Source organism: Drosophila subpulchrella, chromosome 3L, assembly GCF_014743375.2.
Source record: "Drosophila subpulchrella strain 33 F10 #4 breed RU33 chromosome 3L, RU_Dsub_v1.1 Primary Assembly, whole genome shotgun sequence".
Taxonomy (NCBI): Eukaryota; Metazoa; Arthropoda; class Insecta; order Diptera; family Drosophilidae; genus Drosophila; species Drosophila subpulchrella.
The window spans coordinates 6,481,145-6,501,287 of record NC_050612.1 but is presented as its reverse complement, the minus strand read 5'-3'; the positions used below and the strand labels follow the sequence as shown (position 1 = coordinate 6,501,287).

Here is a 20,143-nt window from a genome sequence, read left to right as displayed (position 1 = left end):
GGCTTCCCGAAAAATAAAACACGATCACTTACAACATATTAAATATATTGATATATTTGTTACTTTTATCGGTATTTTTAATTTTCCGTAAATACTATATGCAAGTTTAACAATGATAGAAGGGGATTTCTTTTTAGCTTTCAGCGTTTATAAAATCAAATTCAAATATCGGATGTAAAATTATTATATATAACGGTATATCTCGGTTTTATTAAATAAAATGTAAACATCTCCCTCTCTCTAACATTGCGTAAATAAATACATTGGCAAAAGGCGCGACTTACAACATAATCGGGCTATGCTAAGTGAATCGACTGAGTGCTTCATGAAATTTAGACACAAACAGCTACTGATATTTATCATTTACATAGACACACATATAGTACACATAGATTAGGAATTCTAGAACAAATGCTTGCAAACACTTTAAAAATCCGAACAAATGCAAATATGCCTTAAAATTTGGTAAAAAAGAATTCGTTGGTTGAGAGGATAACACTAAATACGCATACATACATTATATTGATATATATATATAAAGGTATATATGTTTTTTCTTAAATTGCTGTTGTCTTTTCTATGGCTGCAAAAAATTCTCGCGGCTTTTCTGCAGTTGACCTTCAGTCTTCGCTCTTAGTTATAGTTTGCTGCAATTTTCCTCATCTGTATCTTCACAATCTGAATCTCTCGCTATGCCTAAACGAAAATCTATGCGAATATTAAATTCTATAAACAAATTCATCCATCGAAAACGCAAAAGGACTTGCACTTAACGCGAACCTAAATCGAACGTAAATTAACAGCAAGTTAACAGTGATTTCCGGTCCGTCTTTCGGCTTCCGGTTTGCGATCTGCGATTAGGGCTCCCCCGGGATTTCCCCGCGCCCGATTACTTTTCCGCGGGAATAGCTTGAGGAGTCGGCCGGTTGCCAGCCAACTCCTGCTGGATCTCGGTGAGACTCTTGCCCTTTGTTTCCGGGACAGCGAAGAAAACGAATATCACGCCCAGAACCGTCAGGCCGGCGAAGAGCCAGAAGGTTCCGCCGATGCCCAGGCTGTTGTTCAGGTTCACGAACGTCTTGGTCACCACGAAGGCCAGCAGCCAGTTGGATGTTCCGGCCAGCGAACCAGCGAATCCCTTGATGTCGGTGGCGAAGAGCTCGCCCATCATCAGCCACGGCACCGGGCCGTAGCCCATCGAGAACATGATGATGAAGATGCACAAGCTGGCCACTGGGAGCCAGCCCAGGCTCTCCACTTGGGTCTTGTCCTGCTTTTGCAGATAGAAGTACACTCCGATGGCGGTGGTGGACAGGGCCATGGCGATTCCGGAGGCCAGCAGCAGGATGCGACGGCCCAGCTTGTCCACCACCAGGGTGGAGACGAAGGTGGCCACCACCTGCATGATGCCGATCAGGATCGATGCCCACTGGGCTCCGATGCCGGTATTGGCTTCCTGAAATGGAAGAAATCGGTGTTATTAGTTTTATTTATTTTTAATTAAGTCAATATCTAATCTTAGAAGTCTTAGGCTCACCATGAAGATCCTCGATGCGTAGAAAATAACAGCGTTGATGCCGCAAACCTGCTGGAAGAACATAAGACCCATGCTGATGGCCAAAGCCTTGCGGGTGACGGGGCGGTTCAGAGCAGCCCACACATTGACCTTGTTCGCCTTGGTTTCCCGATCGTTTTCACGCAGCTCCGCAAGTTCTGGCTCGTAGTCGTACTCCTTGCCACGCAGCCATTGAATGGACTTGATGGCGTTCTCCGACCGATCTTTGGCAACCTGTCGATGGGGATTTGGAAATAAGTCACGTTGTACCACACTCGAGGGGGAATTTCTGATATTGATGGCAAACTCGTGGTGCTTTTCATATCTTTTAGATATAATAGTCGGGACTCCCAAGATAAATGCTTGACTGACTGGCGGATTATATATGATCAAGAAATTATGTTGTTATTTTTTAAAGCGTCATCAAATATAACTATATCCCTTTTGAAACATTCTCGATTCACGCAAATGGTAAAGATAGGGATTTAAAAAGAAGTCACGCTAAATTACAGTCAAGTGGGAATTTCTAGTAATGAAGGCAAACTCGTAGTGCTTTTCATATCTTTTAGATATACAAACATGTTGAGTTTTTCAAGATATAATCTTGGTTGATTATATTCTTTGTCTTTAAAGTGTCAAACTACAGTTTACGCAGGGTATTTCCAGATATTGGAAACATTCTCGATTTACATGAAACTTAAATGTTTTTAGCAAATATGAAAAAAATATAGGTAAAAATTTTTTTTTAAAAACAAACATCTTCATTCTTCTGAATTTTGTTTTTAATGTAATCTGTTGAAAATGAAGTCGACTTAAAGTATAAGTTCTTTTAAAATAGAGCGAGGAAATATTGCACCAAATCAAAAATAAATTCCTTTAAAAATGTGTAAACTTACCAAGTAGGTGGGCGATTCCGGCATGAAGAAGAAGATGGCACCGAAGATGAGGGGCAGAAGGCCGCAGATGACGCTCACCCAGAAGATGTCCACGCCAGCCCCGACGGCGTAGACAAAGAGGATACCAATGGTTATCATCAGCTGGAAGTAGCTGCCCAGCGTACCGCGAATTTCCTTCTGGGCAATCTCACCCGTGTACATGGGAGCGGTCACACAGAAGGCACCGCCGGCAATACCCAGGATAAAACGGGAGGCGTAGAGCATACCCACATTGGCCGCCCAGATGAGCATGGCCCAGCCGAGGATGAAGGGCAGGACCAGGAACAACATGGTCCACTTGCGGCCAATTAGGTTGATGAGGAAACCAATGGGGATGCACACACAGGCGGCACCCAAGGTCATGGCCGATCCCACCCAAGAGAACTGGTCCTTATCGACGGGGAAACTGTATCCATTGCCGAGTTCCACTATCTCCGTTTCGGCCGGGGATGTCCAGCCCAAGACGGTACCGCAGGCCAGGGCGCCACCAGCTGCTGCCAATGCGGCCACATATTGCGTCACCTTCCGGGAATCGTTCGACGTCGACGTGTGCACCATGTTGCCGAGTAAATTCTCCTGATCCTGCAAAGGATACAAAGATTTGATTAGCCACTTTCCAATATTAATTATATTTTAAGCACTATAACTTTGGCCAATATATTTTCTAAAAAAGTACGATTCAGGTTGGAAGGCGAAGGATCACTTTTCTTTCTTATACAGCATTACCTAATATTAAGTTTGACTTATTTTGGAAAACCGTTCAGTTAAATCGTTCGTGGTACACTATTTTTTTTGTTAAAATACAAATTAAATTGTAACCTTATTACTTTAAAAATGTTACCTTTTCCAACTATTTAGAGATCGCCGTTAATTAGATCGTTCTGCTCTGACCAACTGACTTATACTGAGGGCCAGCTATTAGCTACCTACAATTATTATCATGCCTTGCTTAGTGATAAGGTCCAAACCCCCCGCCCAGTGATTAGGAATTTATTGGCCCCAAAACAAAAGTTCGGGGCTATGATCTGCTCTTTCCGATTGTGGTCAAGTGCTTCATTATTTCATTATACCTACCGGTCACATAAACACAAGTAGCCCCCCAATCGAACCAAGTTCACGTACACCCGCTAGCCGATATCATTCGTACGCCGGGTGGTTCGGATCTTAATGGTTCGGACAGGAAAATGCCTTAAGACCCCCGCATAACCGGTGGGAATATTTGAAGTAAAAACTAAACATAATACAGGGAGAAGCCCTTATATCGGGATTCTATAAGATTGAGACGCAAAGTACTATAACTATGTTCATGTGTCTCCACTTGAACGTTTTAAGGCCAGGACTTGATCAATGAAACTTCTTGTACTTAAGCATAAGCTGATAAAGCTGAAGAGATTTGGGAGAGATTAGTTTAAAGGAAATTGCCTATTTAAACGAATAAGTGCATATATAGAGTCCGATTTTTATCAAGAGGGGTGGAATTTAAAATGATTAAAAATATTTAAGTTGCATTGTAGCTGTATTACCAAATTTACCCATGGGTAATCGGCTCTCATTCGGAACCATTCTCTTTATAGATATTTCTTAGAAAAATAGCATTCCCTTTTTATTTTACCCAATTCAAGGCGTCAGGAATCACTCAAGCAGCACCAATTAACTATATCTGACCACCATGTTAGGCGTACTCATTGACTTCCGTTCGATGGGCAATAAATTACTGTAGAATCGGTATATGTAGGTATATAGCGGAGGTTATTAACGCCTACCTAATCAGTAAATTGCCAAAATTCCAGATATGAACGTGTAGAAAAATAAAGCAGCCGTAAATCAGCAGGCTATATCAGAGCTTTTATTTATCAAAAGCTTTTCATAGATATTTTTATGTTTATAAACAATTCCAAGCCCCTGACTATGATATGCGATATGTGCTTTATTGCGTGGGCATAAAAGAGGTGTGTCTCGTATTTTTTTTCATGAATGGCTGGCTTGTCTTTTGATAGAACTTGACCTTTGACAACAATTTCTAAATATGTCCACAGTGTTTAGTTTGTAGAAATATACATTTCCTTATGATAGCAATAGTCATTTACAACAATTATTATTGAATAAATTTACATATCAATTGGTTCTACACAACCATTGCATTAAACATTATATTATTATATTATATTATTATATTATATTTTGAGTTAAACATTTTTCAGTTGATATTGAATCCAAATAGCATTTTTATATTATTCTACTTATCGCACGTGTGGTACGTGATTTGTGCTTTTTGCTTAAACAAAAAGGGGGCTGTTCGGATTGTGATTAGTGAAAAGAAAAGTTGTGTCTATGTAGTACATTAAAAAGTATTTATAAAATAGATTTTAAAATACAAAATGCTACCTAGAATTTAGCCAATTTAATAACACAGAGAAATGTTTATTAAAGATCATAATTAAAAGTATGAGCATTTTAATGGGATTTGCAATTATTTATTTCATATAACAGGATACCCATGTTAAAGCCATTTCGCATGGCGCATATGAGTAATTTATGGCCATTTTCTCTTCGCCAATTTCTTGACATATCCCAAGTGTCGCCGCCCACTGAATGAGCCCACTCAAAGTGTCATTGCCAATCTCGGCCCACGCGAGAGTAAGGAGCAGAGAACAAATCACTTCCGTGAAAATGCAAGCCGAGGTTTGCAGCTGGAAAAAGGAGAAGGCCATGTGGAGTGGAGCTGGGCGTACGCCCACATATTAACTGTCATTTACTGGGGTCGACTGGGACACACCTCCAGATTGCCAGTGGAGAGTAAACGAAGCGTTCAAATCGCGTCTGAAACGACTGAAATCGATATCTGCCTCGATTCTGTGCCTCGGTTCGTTTGAGTTCCGTCTGCGGCTAATGTGGTCAATCCATTGGCTGCCCTGTCGTTCTGTATCTAAATTTAGCATTACTGCCAGTTAAAGGCAGCTCTAGGAATCCGAGTTCCCCACTTTCGGGGGCTACAACCCCCCACCCCCCACTACCGAACCCGAGGATGAGAGCTGCGCGAGCGGAGGTCCAAGTTCGTTTCAATGTCAGTGGCAGGCGCAACAGTGCGCGCCATAAGCATGGTAATTCCATGTGCATTCCACTAAACTGGTTCACTAAAAGCCAAGCATAAGCTGAAATACTTCATAATTATTGAGTTGCCTGGGTTAATTTATGTACGATAATCCCGGGCTATTAGTAATAACATTTGCATAAGAGGAATTCTAAAAATTCCTACCGCATTTTCTAAAGAACTTTTTTATACAATTTCAAATTACGAAAAATATTTCCATATAAAGGTTCGGAAAAACTCTTGAGGCATATTAAGGGGAACTGGTATTCTTAATGAAGAGAGTAAAATATGCATGGGTTTTTTTAATGTCTACTTTTTTGAGATGCACATATGTATTTTAAACGAGATTTTTTAAGAATTGTTGGTATGCTACCAAACCAAATGACTTGAATATTTATTAAAATATGGTATAATTTCATTTAAATAATACCTAAACCAAAGCCTTAAAAACGGGTCTACTAATACAATACTAAAAAAATATAGAGTAGTTTGACTCAATTTGGTAATTTTAAAGTTGGCCAATGAAAGTGTCAACAGCTTGATGGCTTAATAAACTGTTTTACCAACCATTTAGGGTATCTCATTGATATTCAAATAATGTGCTACTCTATGTTATCGAACTGGTCAAGTTTTCATAAGTTTTGTGGGTCGCATTTTAAAATGTATTCAAATGTGGCTCATTAAAACTTGCCGTTGTGCGGATTTCAGTAACCGTATGAGGTACGGCATTTTTAATGGTTTCGAGGGGGTGCGTGTGTTGTTTTTACTAAAATAAACACCCACAAAATTGTTGACTCATTTTGTGCACTCGGAGGAACGAGTTTCAATTGAATTTGTCTGGTTAAATTATCATTTATGTGTAGATTGTCGAAAGCAAATCCGTACCATGCTCATTGTTATAAAAAATTCCGCCCCTATTTTTGAAGTGGCCTCTTATCACTATTTTCTTTGAATTTACTTTCCTATGGATAATGATTTGTATTTTGTGGTCTTGTATCGCTTTTTGTGACCTTGTCCAACATAAAACCAAACAAAAATATAAAGTTTCCACATAGGTTTCGGAACTCATTAGGTTGATAAGCGGAGCGATCCATCAATGGAGGCTCAGCTCCATGCAAGTAGAAAAACGTACTGAATTTAAGATAAAGGCCATTAAAAACGAAAAACATATCGTGCTATAATTGTTTATCGTTCGAAATATGTGAAGCGGATATGATGCTTGAAAGGTATTTGAACTCGTGAAAGAAACAAAATAATGTGAAATTATACTCTCATTTCGCTGTTGAAGCTCGGTTGATAGAGATAGCTTTTGGAGTGAACAATACACATTTCTGCCAGATAATTGTCTGGTAAACTATTTATATCTCGTATCTTTTTTGCGGCAACATCTTTCCGCTTTCTAAATCAACAGTTCAGATTGTTTGCGATTTCTGTGTAAATATCTTTAAAAATGCAAGGTTTTTAAATGCTCTTACTCTAAAGAAGACCCTTGGTTTAATAATTATGTGAGTAGGGTATCTGTAATTTGTTGCTTACCAAATTTGATTTCCTGTATCTTTTTTCACACTGCGTTAATTGGACTTGGCCAAGGTCAACATTAAAAAAGATGTATTAACTTGGCTAGCCATCTGGATAAGGTAAATTGACTTAGCTTATGTAAACACAGGGCGAAATAAGAGAAGTAGTCGTCAATTTGGGACATATTAATTCTATCTAGAGTACTTTTTAAAATAAAATCTTTTGATCTCTCCTAATAAAATTAGTTTGATATATTTGGAAGTTACTTAAATGCAATTTCCTGACATTTCCCAGTGCTTATATCTATGAAAACATGCGAATCTTTGCCTACATGTGGGGTGGAGTTGGTGCGTCCATTGTCGCTGGCCTTGACGATTTTGACCGCTTGCCTGGAGCCATATTTGGCTCCATTCTCGGCGGATTCCAGCAGGTGGGAGCTCTCCTCATTGTTGGAGCCGGACTTCTTGTTGGGCTCCTCGCCGCTGGAGTTGCTCGATGATGCGGTGGACATGTCGAAGGGATTATGTAAACTTCGGTAGGGTTACAGAGTTACGATGGGGATATGTTTCAATATTCTTCGGTGATTTTCCGCTTAATTTCACCCGCTTTTCTTTCACTTTTCACTGCACTTTGGTTGGCAATAAAGTAATGTTGAGTAACATGTACGTCAACGTCTGATAAATGTCCTTTGACTGGCGTTTTTGTCCTTTAACACGTCGGCCACCCACGTAGCATAGAATACTTTAAGGCGCATGCGCATCAACAATCAAACATGTTGCTGGCCAAAAAATGTCTTCTTGGCGTTTCTTTGCACTTCCAATTAACCAAAAAACCAAGTGATATGGTTTGTTATTTTCAAAGATATATATTTTTGGATATGTATCGGTTGAATCCTCGATGTTTCCTCGAGTGGCACTCGCGAGTATCTTTGTGCGGAGGGTATCTTTGTATCTTAACCGCACGCAACGAATGCTGGCTAGCAAATGGCGCGCCAAACAATAAAAAGGCCTCCGCCGGGCTCTATGTGGACTCGCCGCTCTCCCAGTTCCCCGAATTCTCGGATTCTCCCAATTCGACGCTCTTTCTCTTGGGAGGTGGGCCTCGGAAAACTGGTCCCGCTCTCCAGCGACTATGGGCCCTGAATGGGCGAAGACGGGGTGAAGACCATACCCATACGAGGCTATTGACTCTTGGCGGCAAAATCCAAACTGGAATTGCAGGCGCCTTCGTTCGCCCAGATTTTATTTCGGATCGTCGGCCGTCGTTCTGCTTGAAATTGCATTCAACGCGGCGTGGATGTGGAAGTGGATGCAACTTCTGCTGCACACCACATGGAGGCCATCTCCTAAATTTCGATGCATTGCCCCTGCCTTTCCATTTAGTCAAGGCAATGCAAATTTATGCATCTGCAATTGATCTGCGAATTTACTGGATGCCCTTCGCAATGGAAAATTTTAGCTTTCCGAAGGACAATTTCATAGTTTGTACTTAATTTCTCAATAAGAGCCCATTGATAAACTTACGACTATAATCGATTGACAGAAAACCGAAAAAGTATGTAAATGTATGTTATTAAATAAAACAGTTTTATTAATTTGTAGAAACATTTTTTTTTATAAAAATTGTACACTTCTTTACAAATACAACTCTAAGTCAATAAAAAAATTGTAAACATATAAAATAAAATTAAGCTAGAAAATATTTTCCGAATTTTGCAAAGAATTTAATTCAAGTAAGCATTATTACATTTTTAATACATCGACTAATAGCCGCATTTTACGTATCTAATTAAAAAAGAATATTTAACGGATTAACCGATACATTTGTTCAGATTTCTTTATCAGATCGCGGAACTACAAAGAAAGGAAATTGTAATATAGCTATAACACGTGTCATTCTGTTTACTGTACTTCCGTATGCACAGAAAGATTATACAGAAATAAAGGCAGCCGAACAGAGTGCGCCTCTCCACCTTCAGAACGGGGGTATAAATGCTCCTATAGATACAAATTGTAGAATTTCCATTATCATTTCCAATTCCATTTGGCCAGCCGGGGAATACTATTTGTCTAGCTGCGAACACGTTCAATGGATCACGTTTGTTGTGCGGCTAGAAAATTCGACCGCCACTGAACATAATGGATTGCCTCTTATGGTGGCTTATAGCGGATGAAAAAAGGCATTTCCATGCCTGGGGACTTTTCAATAAACAAACATGACACCGCTTCCAGCCACAAATGGGTCAGATAATGGGAAAACACTTCTCATATCGAAATAAGTGAGAGCCTGAAACCATTTCTCGAAGAGAATGTATCTTCAATACATTGCTGCATACAAATGGTTTATAAATAAGCACGTGAAATTACTTTTATGATGCAGGAATTTATATTGAGACCTCACAGGTACTAAAATATATACGAGAAATTCTTTTCACATTTTATAATTAATTCATACACGTGGGTAATTCGAAAAAATCATCAAGATGCTTTGGAAGCTTAATGTACAGGGATATACATATTTTAAGGAAAAAGTTAAAATATTGAAGGTTTATAAATATATTCGGATTAATGATATTATATTTTAATATTTTATGTTTTAATTAAAGTTTTCTTTTATTTAGACTCTGCAAAAATATATTAATTGATATTTTATGGACCTAAGCCAGAGTAAATTATAATGTTTATTAAAAAAAGGAATATTTTTTTCCAATACTATGAAAAGAGTGCCCCAATTTTTATTTAACAAAAATCGAAATAAAGAAAGTGGTATCAAAAATGTTAATTTTTTGATATTGAACCATACAATTTTAAACTCAGAAATATATATAACAAACGTAGCTTAAGGCCACTACAGATGTAATTTACAATTGCGTTTTAACCTGAGAATAAATAAATAAATAAATATTTTAAACTCAGAACAGAAAATAAGTTTTTCCTTCGCACTTACAGTGTATCTAAAAGATGGTCATAATGACGTGTTCTGGCGCAGCCCTGATATCGTTTGTGTACACGCTTGGCAAACACCCTTAACCTTGTCCCCGCCACCATTAACCCCCCACTGGCCCCCGGGGCGTTAACGCAGCTCATGGCGGGACTTGAGATACAACCAAACATTTGGCACGCTCCACGCTTGGAACAGGCTCGCAGAGCGCCTAAAAGCAGGCTCACCTGCTGCGAAAGCGTTTGCATAGATACAGAAAGTATCTGCATCTACAGAAAGTATCTGTATCTACACCTAGAGCACGCAATGCTCTGTACTCACTATACATACTAATTACACGGGGAAAATGCCAAAAGGGCGAAACGAGTCGACGAAATGATAAAATACCGGCGTTATGCAACAGAAGCTCATTAGCACTGGGCCAAGTTGACAAAGGCCCTGCGATTTGTTGTTGGCTATATGAGTTCTACTACGTCAGCAGCTACGTCACGGCACGCAGACATGTATCTGATAGATAGATATATCGCTGTTCAGAGGGGCGTGCGCCCTGTGACGTCACAGAAGCCAAGCCCCAAAAATCTCGACCAATGAGAATGAGCTGTATCTATAGCGCAGAACGAGCCCCTCGCACGCAAAGAAAACTAAATGAATATGTATAACACTTTTACGTCTCTTTGCCTGCTTATAAATGTAAATATTTTATTTTCTCTGCCGTTGCTTTGCTTGCTGTTAGCCCGCGAAAATCACGCGATTCGGTTGTTTGGTTCAAGTGCAGCCACCAAATATTTCTGCTGACCCACCATAATCATCCAAAAGTCAAATCCATTGCATTGTTTTTTTTCAACTACGACCTACATTTGAACTTGTGACAGGGCCAACATGATGTAAATACCTCCGAATTTTATAAGTTCTAGTCTACCACCCGCAAGCAGAGCCCAAAATCAATAATTCGTCCTCGACGACGACCTCAAGGTGAATGTATCTATAGATACATTTTGGTGCCTTGTCCTTGCACAAAGACGGGCAATTTCCCGGGAAACTGGTGAAATTGTTTAAAAATCTCTGCTGTTTATGGGACTTTTATATTTATCGTAATTTACATATTTTTTTCTGTCAATTTAAATCTTAATTGTAGGTCAATGTCTAGCTTACGTAGTATAATTACAAATTTCATATATATTTTACTGTTAAATGAGTGTTCTTTGTTTACTCACAGTTAACGATCACAGATTGCGAGTAAAAAGTGTGGTTCCTGCAATAAAAAATGGTATATTCCAAATGAGAATGAGGTTAATAGTTCAATTTTTAATGTATAAAATCTTACAGTCAGATTCGTTTACTTAATAAGAAATTTTACAAATAGTTAAAACTTGTTCAGTATAGAAATTTAGAAATATTTGTATTAATATAAAATGTGTATTAAATAAAAATTGTATTTCTTTGTGTTTTTGTAAAATAATTATTGTAGTTATAAGTATTTTAATCTGGCCTACTTATACCTGTATAGAGGCATACATTAAGTTTACAAAATTGGAACTAAAATATTTTTATTCATTTTTAGTAAAAAATATAATTGACTAATTAAAAATATCTCATATATTATTATAATCATTAAATATTATTTTCAAGGTTTAAAAATATTGAAAATCGGACAAAAAGCTTGTATCAATCAAAAGCTTTCCACAACGAAAAGCTTTATTCCTATATTTTACCTTATGACAATAACTCTCAAACTGTGAATTCCTATTGGGGAAACCAAACTGTAGATAAAACAAACAGTAAGCAAAAATAAATAAAAATTTGGTCTTTATCGGGGAGAAAATTCTTGAAACACTTGTTGCTTTGTTTTCATAGGAATGATTCATAATATAAGCCCAGTGGATTGTTTATGTTTGTACTTTTTGTTTTCATACAATGTATGTGTCAGCATAAAATAACCCAATTATTAGGTCTTTAAATAATGTTTTTATAACATTACTTCCTAAGAATTATTTTCAATAAAATTGTCATGCCTTACCTTCCAATAAATGGCTTTAAATTGATCAAACAGTTTCTTGATAAGCTTTCAAATACCTTAACCCATAAACATTTGTCAAGTCAAATTTTATCTACGCGGTGTACAGGTGCCCCCAAATAGATTCCAAATATATGGCCAAAAAAGTATTGAATGGCTATAACCATCGATCAAATTGTTTATGTGGTCAGACAATCTAGCAGACAGAAGAAAGAAAGGTGATGTTTGGCATGTGGGGGGTGCTTTTATCGCATATCCTTATCACCGTGAAAGTTCGAGCAAACATAAAGCTGCAGCGTTGCGATATTGGATCCCACGGGGGTATTTTGGTATCGGCAATTAAGCTTATCGCACCACCTTATCGCAGTTATGTCACCCACGATGTATTTTGACTGCCAAATCGATTTACGAACCAATAGATTTTCATAACACACCATTCCTGATATGGTTCATGTTAAGGTCCGAAGTATTTATATACAGCCACAAATCGCAAGTCGAGTGCATTATAGATCGATCGATCGGAGCCTTGGCCTGGGTTCATGAGTACATGCTCGGGCCCCAAAATATATTTGATTGACAGCTCGTAGAGCTATAAATATGACCAGGGACACAATAAAAATAGTCCGATTCCAGTGAAGAACTGGCGCCGTACACACCCCCACATCATAATCGCCATAATAACCACACGCAGCGCAACCTTAACTAGAGATTTCCTTATTAAATTCAGTAAAAAGCGAAAATATTTCAAATATCTGGCCATCGCGGGTCTACCTAGCTGGGAATTTATTAGTGCCAATTGAGCGCACTTTACTTTGATTAAAAGAAATCTTTATGATCTGCTTGCACTGAGATAATGGAATAAAAACATTGCGAGGAAAGTCATTCCAAAGATATAGCTTAACACGATAAGATTTTACAGTAAATTGGATACCGCGACACTGGGGGTGAGTAATGGAAAAAATATCGAGTAATATTTATACTCCAACTTTTCCACTTTGATTATATTACGATAATATAAGACGGAGCCAAACTTGAAAACAGAACTATAAAATATCATTGTTTTGTAAGAACTTTTAGATCACTGATATAAGTTGTTTACTTAGTACTTTCAATTTCGATACACATATATCAGCACTCAAAAGCACCAGTGCAGGTTCAATATGAAAGTTAGAGCTTATCAACTTTAAATGCGTTTAATTCTCCAAGATCGTCGTTATCAATATTTGCGATTACCACTTCAAAATTCCCCGCGATCGATCTTTGAACTTTATTGAAAACAACAATACTTCGTCCTCCCTCCGTTCGGAGGAATTCTGAACAGCAATAGTCTATCTATAGAGCCCGACTTAAGTGCAATAACTGTGAGGCTAGTCTGTGGCTTACGAATTGGATTGCCCCATGGACGTACTATTAGGCTATGGCTATGCCCAGTCGATGGGCGTTGGTCAACCGTGAAGTTGCTAGGTCGATGAGCTATGTTCTTGGCCGGCACAAGTTCAAAGTCTTTGCAATTGATTTGCGTAATGAGGCACGGCAAAAAGTGCGATAATCCTCACAGAGTTCTTATTCCTTAGCTGCGGTTGACATAATCTGGTGCCCACTTGTTGATTTGATTGTTATTTATGGGCGGAATTTGTGGGCCCGTACTGACGTGGGCTGGATCTTGGGGACGAGCCCCAAAAGAGGGCGGGAAGGTCAATCATTTGTCGACGGAGGAAGAGGCGTGCGTTCGAGGCGAGTGCATTCGCCGGGAGATCACTGGGTTTATCAGTCCAAGTGGAACGACGTCTCGTACCGGGCTATTCCAATAAATGCACATTATTAATTTATAATATACACATTTTTTCTGCCGGGTGGGCACATTTTCCTCCCATCCGTTCGCCGACTATTTGTGCTGGGATCCTAGTGGCTGGAAAATGTTGAAAGCTCTACCGATTGCGAATCCCAGTCCCAAGGTCCCAGTAATCCCAAGTGCTACTGTTGACAAGGGGTTCTACGGTAGCTGCAGCTGATTAATACTCAACTCAAATAGATGATAAGACGCCCTGAGATACTCATTAGAACTAATGTGTCGCACAAGTATTTTATTAGATTTCCATGCATTATTAGCCCACTTTAGTCACGGACCCTTATCACCCTTTATTTTGCACTTGAGCTGTGTCATTTACAACGCACTCGAATGAAGTGGACTAATTTGTGTCATTATCGTATTGAATTTCCAAATCCAAAGCCTATTCCCCATATCAACGAGCTCTTATCACTCTTATTTCACTGCTGTTCAACTTATCGGTGAAGGATATGACAGATACCTTTGGCATATCTTGTGTTTACTTGATTAATTGTCAAATTGCACAATCCAACAAGCAACTATCATTTGTAACGATGGATAAACAAGATAGTAAATGTTTTCGATTAGGCCCGCAAATATTTGCCCCACTTGAACGGCTGTCCGTTCATTTAATCGCATGTCATTACATTCCTGGAACTGTAATTTCACTTTTCCCCATTTTAAGCTATGGCAAAGTGAAAGATTACTGAAAATGTCTTCGTAATTATAGTCGTTCTCTTTGATTTACTATCTGCTTCTTGGCGCGTGGGGACAGAATTTGCTCTGACACTTTGTCGTGTGTTTTCTTTGCCTGATAAGAGAAATATGAAATTAAACACATAATACATTTTGAGTCGAACGACAAATAATATTCTAAATTAAATGACACTTGGAAACATTGATAAGAAATAAAGACGGCACAGAGGCTCGCCGAAATATTCCACAGAAAATTTTAAATTTTATAAAATATATAACGCCTCCACCTACAAAAATCTCTAATCAAAATGAACTTGAGTCCAAGGTTAGAACTAATAGTTTTGTTTTTGAATTTGTGCGTCTCCAGGTTAATCTGCTGAAGTCCAAACTGAATTGATCCCTAAAATAACCGACTTAAAATATAATTATCGCTATCATCGATTTCCGCATTTCCTGACATTCAATTAATTAGAAGGCGAAATGAGAGGAACAAAGATTCTTTTGAAATGAACCGACACAAAAAACAAGTTTAGCTGCAACGATAATGAGCCAACCCCGTTACGAAATCCAAGAAAACAGATGTAAATTTATAAATACATCCGAAATTAATGCAATATCGTTACTCGAAGCGTTAAATATGCGACAAAGAGAGTTGAATTTATGTAAGTTGGTTTCTGTTATTTGTAAAGGAGAACAAAATCAGGTGAAATATAAATAAAGGGAGGCACATAACTGAAATAATAATATATTGATAGTAAAATAAAAATACTTTGAATTTTGAGTATTCTTAATAATTACAATTTGTATTATTTTAAACCCCTTTAATTTTAAGTTCATATAGATTGGGAAAAACTAAGTTAAACTGACATTTACAACGGGAAATTAAAATTTCACATTTGCACTTATTTTTGCACCCTCTAATCTCGCATTTAATGATCCATTTCCGTTCGTTTAATTGTGAGCCAAATACTATAGGTAATCTGATATATGTCAGTGCGTAACTTGGCAGACCCATAAAAAAAGTGAATTGAAAAGCATTCATCAACGTCAGTGCAGTTGATTGACTGATTGTTTTTGTTGGGAGAAGTTCCGGGGGAGGGGTGTGAAAATTATTTGTTGACGTTCCGAGTCTGGCTGAGATCTGATTAGTATTCTCACCGAATTTGCGGAAAAACCCAAAACTTCCGTAGATGGAAAGAGGAACTATATTTTTATAAAAGTTCAAAATGTGCAAAACGAATATTAAATATCAAAATAAACAATTATCCAGGTGAATAACTTAAATGCTCACACGTAATACAAAAAATATTGTTTACATGTTAAACACTTTAACAACCCAGAAATTCTTTAAGCGAAATGAGTTAAAAGTAATTAACCGTTAAATAAGATGAACTTCAAAATACTCTAAGCAAAATGATGCTGTAAATGCGTTTGGCTTTTTCATTCATATTAAAAGTTGACTTTAATTTCTGAGACGTGAACGGAATTTCAGTAATGCACTCAACAGAGATCATTGATCCAATCCGTACATAAACGTGTCAAAGTTGTAAAAATAACAACACGAGTAAGGTATTGAACTCTTTTCGAATGTGTTGAGAGTATACATTCCATAGAGATATATACATATATTAACAAAGGGGCTCGGTTTTTGATTAGTAAATATATTTTATGAATTGAAAATCATCCATATATATTGATACATATACCAGCTCGAAGTCTATAAATACTTCTAGCAATAAATTCCCCAACATTTCCTCTCTGCTGAGAATTTGCCTTCTTGTTTGGATGCAGGAAAATATCTAAAATTTTCCCAGCCAATGTGTGGGTGTCGCCAACTTTTTATGCGCCTTTGACTTTCCAACTTGACGTCACAGAAAATGCTTACTCACTATTTTTAGCTTCTCCCAGCCAGTGCGTTGATTTAAATAAGACAAACAAAATATAAGTAAAGGAATTAGGATACATGTTGGGGGAAATGCGAGATTAGCTGGCTGAACTTGACAGAGAAATGGTGTATTTCACTTTCGGTGTGCAAATAGTTGTCGACACCTTTCATTGATTAAAAGCCAATCACACAAATGAGTCAACATGGCCAAGGCCACCGGAATGTATCTGTATCTTGTAATCGTATCTATGTGTGGGTCACTGCAGTTTGTTTACATTTCGCAGGTGAAACGCCTCAGTTCCCTGACGTCACAGTGCTTCGATTAAATTACAACCCCCTCCCCAAATTACGCCCACTCCGCCCCCTTGTCAATTACCTGTCGCGACACGTGATGTTAATTTTCCCCGTTACTGGTTTGCATTCATTGTGGCTGGGGAAAATCTCGATTCCCCCGCCAATTTTCTATATGCAAATTGGGTCTGTCACTTTGGGATAGCATCTCCATTTCGCCGAAAAGGAATCCCCTGTTAAGTAAATTGTAAATACCTAATTTGACCTTGAACTAGGCCGAGTTAATTGGATTTGGTTTCGCCATGTGCAACTGCAAAAAGTGTGTTTTTGCGGATAAGCAACTAGCTCGTAAAATAATGCAAATGAAATTGACTTTAATGAACTAAATAAGTTTTGCTTCGAATAGCAGAAGAGGGAAAAGGGATTGAAGTGTATGTAAGGCTTGACTGAAAGTTTTTTTTTATTTTCTCTGATTCACTTATTATTCAAAGGGTTCGCATAATAATATTAAAGCATGTTTTCAGTTAGTTATAATCTAACAAATCTTTTTTTAATATTTTTCCTGATTCACTTTTAATTTAAAGCGCTCGCAAACTAACAAACAAGTTATAATAAATTGAATAAATTATAATATTGAAGCATGCTTTAAGTTATTTAAAAGGGTTCAAATTACTAAACGAACAAACAAATAATATATAGATTACTGAAAAGCAAAAATATTGTTTCATACAAAGTGATAAATTAAATTAATATGAAGCATGTTTAAAGTTAGTTTTAAATTAAAGTAATCTACACTCCACACATTACAACAATTTTGTTGCTTACTTATAAAATTAAATATAAACGTTTATTTCTCGAGTAATACGCCAAAAACTTAAGAACTTAGATAAAATACTTTGTTTCTTTTAATTTGTACCGCCCTACTTGAGAAATTACTAACTTTTTGGATCAGGGTCTACAAGTTAAAGTGCACATAAGGCCCATGCAATCGATCCCATCTAGTTATCAGTAATGAAGTTGTTGTCCAGGGCAATCGTTAGTGGCTCTATCGGTCTATCAACTGATCTAAAACATTTCAACTTAAATAGGAGGAGAACGCTTTTATTTTTGGGCAGAAAAAGTTGGGAATTTCTCACGAATCCCCAAAGTACGTGACTGTTTTTCATTTTCAAAATACCGCTTCCCATTTTAAAATCGAATTGTAATTACATACGTATAACTAAAGCAGAAAGGTTCGCCGGGGATTTTTTCAGATTGCTGGGTAGATACCTGGAAGTACTTTGCGGTTGGGAAACTTATGTTCGGGAATTCAACTCGAGCAGAGTGGGATCATGCCATAAATAAGTGTGTAGATCGTGTATTTTATCAATCGAATTTGTTTACAGCCCATGTTGACATTTGGCACGTTCCAGTGTCTCATCAAATTTACGCTTAGCTCAGCACAAAGTTTTTCCCCCATCGAAAACGGAATAACATGTTCTCCAGTGGGTTCTTCATACATAGTTCAGTTCCGAAACGCATGGTGCTGTCCCTAATTAATCATTGTTGACTGTCAAAACATTCAAATGGGAAGTGTTAAGACTAGGGGACTCCAACCCCTGACATCTACTCCTCAAATGTTGCCCTTTTGCAGTACGAGTGGAACGCACTGATTGACTGAGTGCACTACTTTCAGTTTAACCCTTTGACACAAAACCAAACTGAAAAGCGGCTTAAAAATAACTCACCTCCCCTTTTTTCTGTTATGAATTTGTGTCAGTTGTACACTGTTTGTCTTTCCATTTATGATACCTATTCAAAAAGTATTGAGTTTTTATACATTATACTCTTATTTTTTTGCAAACAAAAAATTTCTTTATGGCTGACGCTCGTTAGAACATTTTCGGTTTAAACTTTGACGTCAAAACAATATTACCAAATGTTCACCAAGTTTCCTGAATGTTTTTCTATTCGGCTGCTAATCTGTGTGATTTTTTGTTTTATTTCAATTTCTCATGACAAGCTTAAGAAGCATATTATGACGCCAGCGTTTCATAATTTATACAGATTTACTGTATTTCAGTAATTTATTGAAAGACTAATTTTTTAATAACAGTACTATTATAATGGTGATTTAATATTCGGTTTACTTCCAACCGTTTTTTATTTCAATCATTATTGTAAGCAAGAGGGATTCCTATACCAATTTGTGGATTGGAATAAATTTGAAATCAATTTTATTGTATTAAATTCGACAAAAAATGTCAATTTATATATTTAGCAAATATTCTAAAATTATATACTCATAACGGTCAAGTTGCACATTAGCGTCGCATAATATTAGAAAATTACTTTTCAAATATTTTCAAATTGGTGGAATATATAAAATTGTTTTTCTCACTCAATTTTCATATTCATTTGCTTATATTCCTACAAAAACAAAGTGTATTCAAGTTGGATTCGGGTTTCTCTGTTTATTTTCAAATATTTTTCTGTTCTTCACATTGCGAGTCATTTTGGAATACATTTTTGAGGTTTGTGTTTTATTTCGCTTTTTGAAAAATTCAGTGGTTCTCAAACTGTGCTTAAAAGACCGGGTGAAACTCAAACTTACCCGCCGAAAAAAACAAGCACGTGCTTTGTTGTTGCCTTCGCAGCTTCCTAAGTGAACTTGAGTTGTCCTTCGAAAGAGCTGGAAAGGAGAGTGCTCTCTTTTTCCAACTTTTCCCGTTTCTTATTTTGCACAAAGAAAGTGCACGTAATTATATTAAAATATACAGCGGCAGACAAAATTACAGTTCACATTCACGCACATAAAACACACGCTGAATGGCACCGTTACATGGACATGGACGAGAAAATCAGTGGCTTGTTCGGATGGAGTCCTCCTCCGTCTTTTTGGAACAGAACCGCGCGCCTCGGATTCGCAAAAACGACTGATAGCGTTGATATAGACGGGCCTCCCTCATCGACGTCGACGTTGGCAGTGGTAGTGGTAGTGGCAGAGCGGCAGAAAAGCACTCGGAACACACCGATACACAGAGAGAATAAGGTACTTGGTTCTAAGACTTTACACATGCATTTGTTTTGGCTAAAAATCTCAAACCTTTTTGTTAAAGCTAACTATTTGATATTGAAAAACTCAAAATAATATATTTTTTAAGTTAAAAACATATTAAAATATATATTTTCAAATGTTACATTCCGTTATAAATGGTATATTATAAATTATTGATTATAATCTAAACTAGAAAAATTAAATCGTAATTAATCTAGAACTTAGATCTGAATTTCTTCCAGTGCAGTGTAGTACTTTGTTCTTGCTTTGGGAAATTTACGCTCATGTTCTTGTTCTCTCTTTCATCTCCCCTCTGCTGCTGTTGTTGCTGTACTTTCATCTCTCAGCAAATT

At 37.4% G+C, this 20,143-nt stretch overlaps 1 protein-coding gene across 3 annotated transcripts; it reads right to left on the bottom strand.

The window, feature by feature from the left end:
• Positions 1–28: 28 nt before the first annotated feature.
• Positions 29–19,674, bottom strand: LOC119555309 (facilitated trehalose transporter Tret1). 3 transcript variants are annotated; one of them, XM_037866629.1, is made up of 5 exons: positions 19,347–19,674; positions 11,254–11,291; positions 2,452–3,072; positions 1,538–1,789; positions 29–1,456 (listed from the first exon to the last, which is right to left on the bottom strand). In XM_037866629.1, the coding sequence occupies exons 3-5, from the start codon at positions 3,046–3,048 to the stop codon at positions 890–892; spliced, it is 1,416 nt and encodes a 471-aa protein (XP_037722557.1). In that variant the 5' UTR covers positions 3,049–3,072; positions 11,254–11,291; positions 19,347–19,674; the 3' UTR covers positions 29–889. The 3 variants fall into 3 exon arrangements, with proteins under 3 accessions (XP_037722557.1, XP_037722558.1, XP_037722556.1); XM_037866630.1 differs by lacking the exon at positions 11,254–11,291; XM_037866628.1 differs by lacking the exons at positions 11,254–11,291; positions 19,347–19,674 and adding an exon at positions 7,431–8,044.
• Positions 19,675–20,143: the final 469 nt, after the last annotated feature.

Coding starts and splice junctions, on each gene's coding strand:
- LOC119555309 (XM_037866628.1), bottom strand. CDS start 7,610: ATGTCCACCGCATCATCGAGCAACTCCAGCGGCGAGGAGCCCAACAAG. Junction 3,073..7,430: donor GCACCAACTCCACCCCACAT/GTAGGCAAAGAT, acceptor TATCCTTTGCAG/GATCAGGAGAATTTACTCGG. Junction 1,790..2,451: donor CGGAATCGCCCACCTACTTG/GTAAGTTTACAC, acceptor CCCCATCGACAG/GTTGCCAAAGATCGGTCGGA.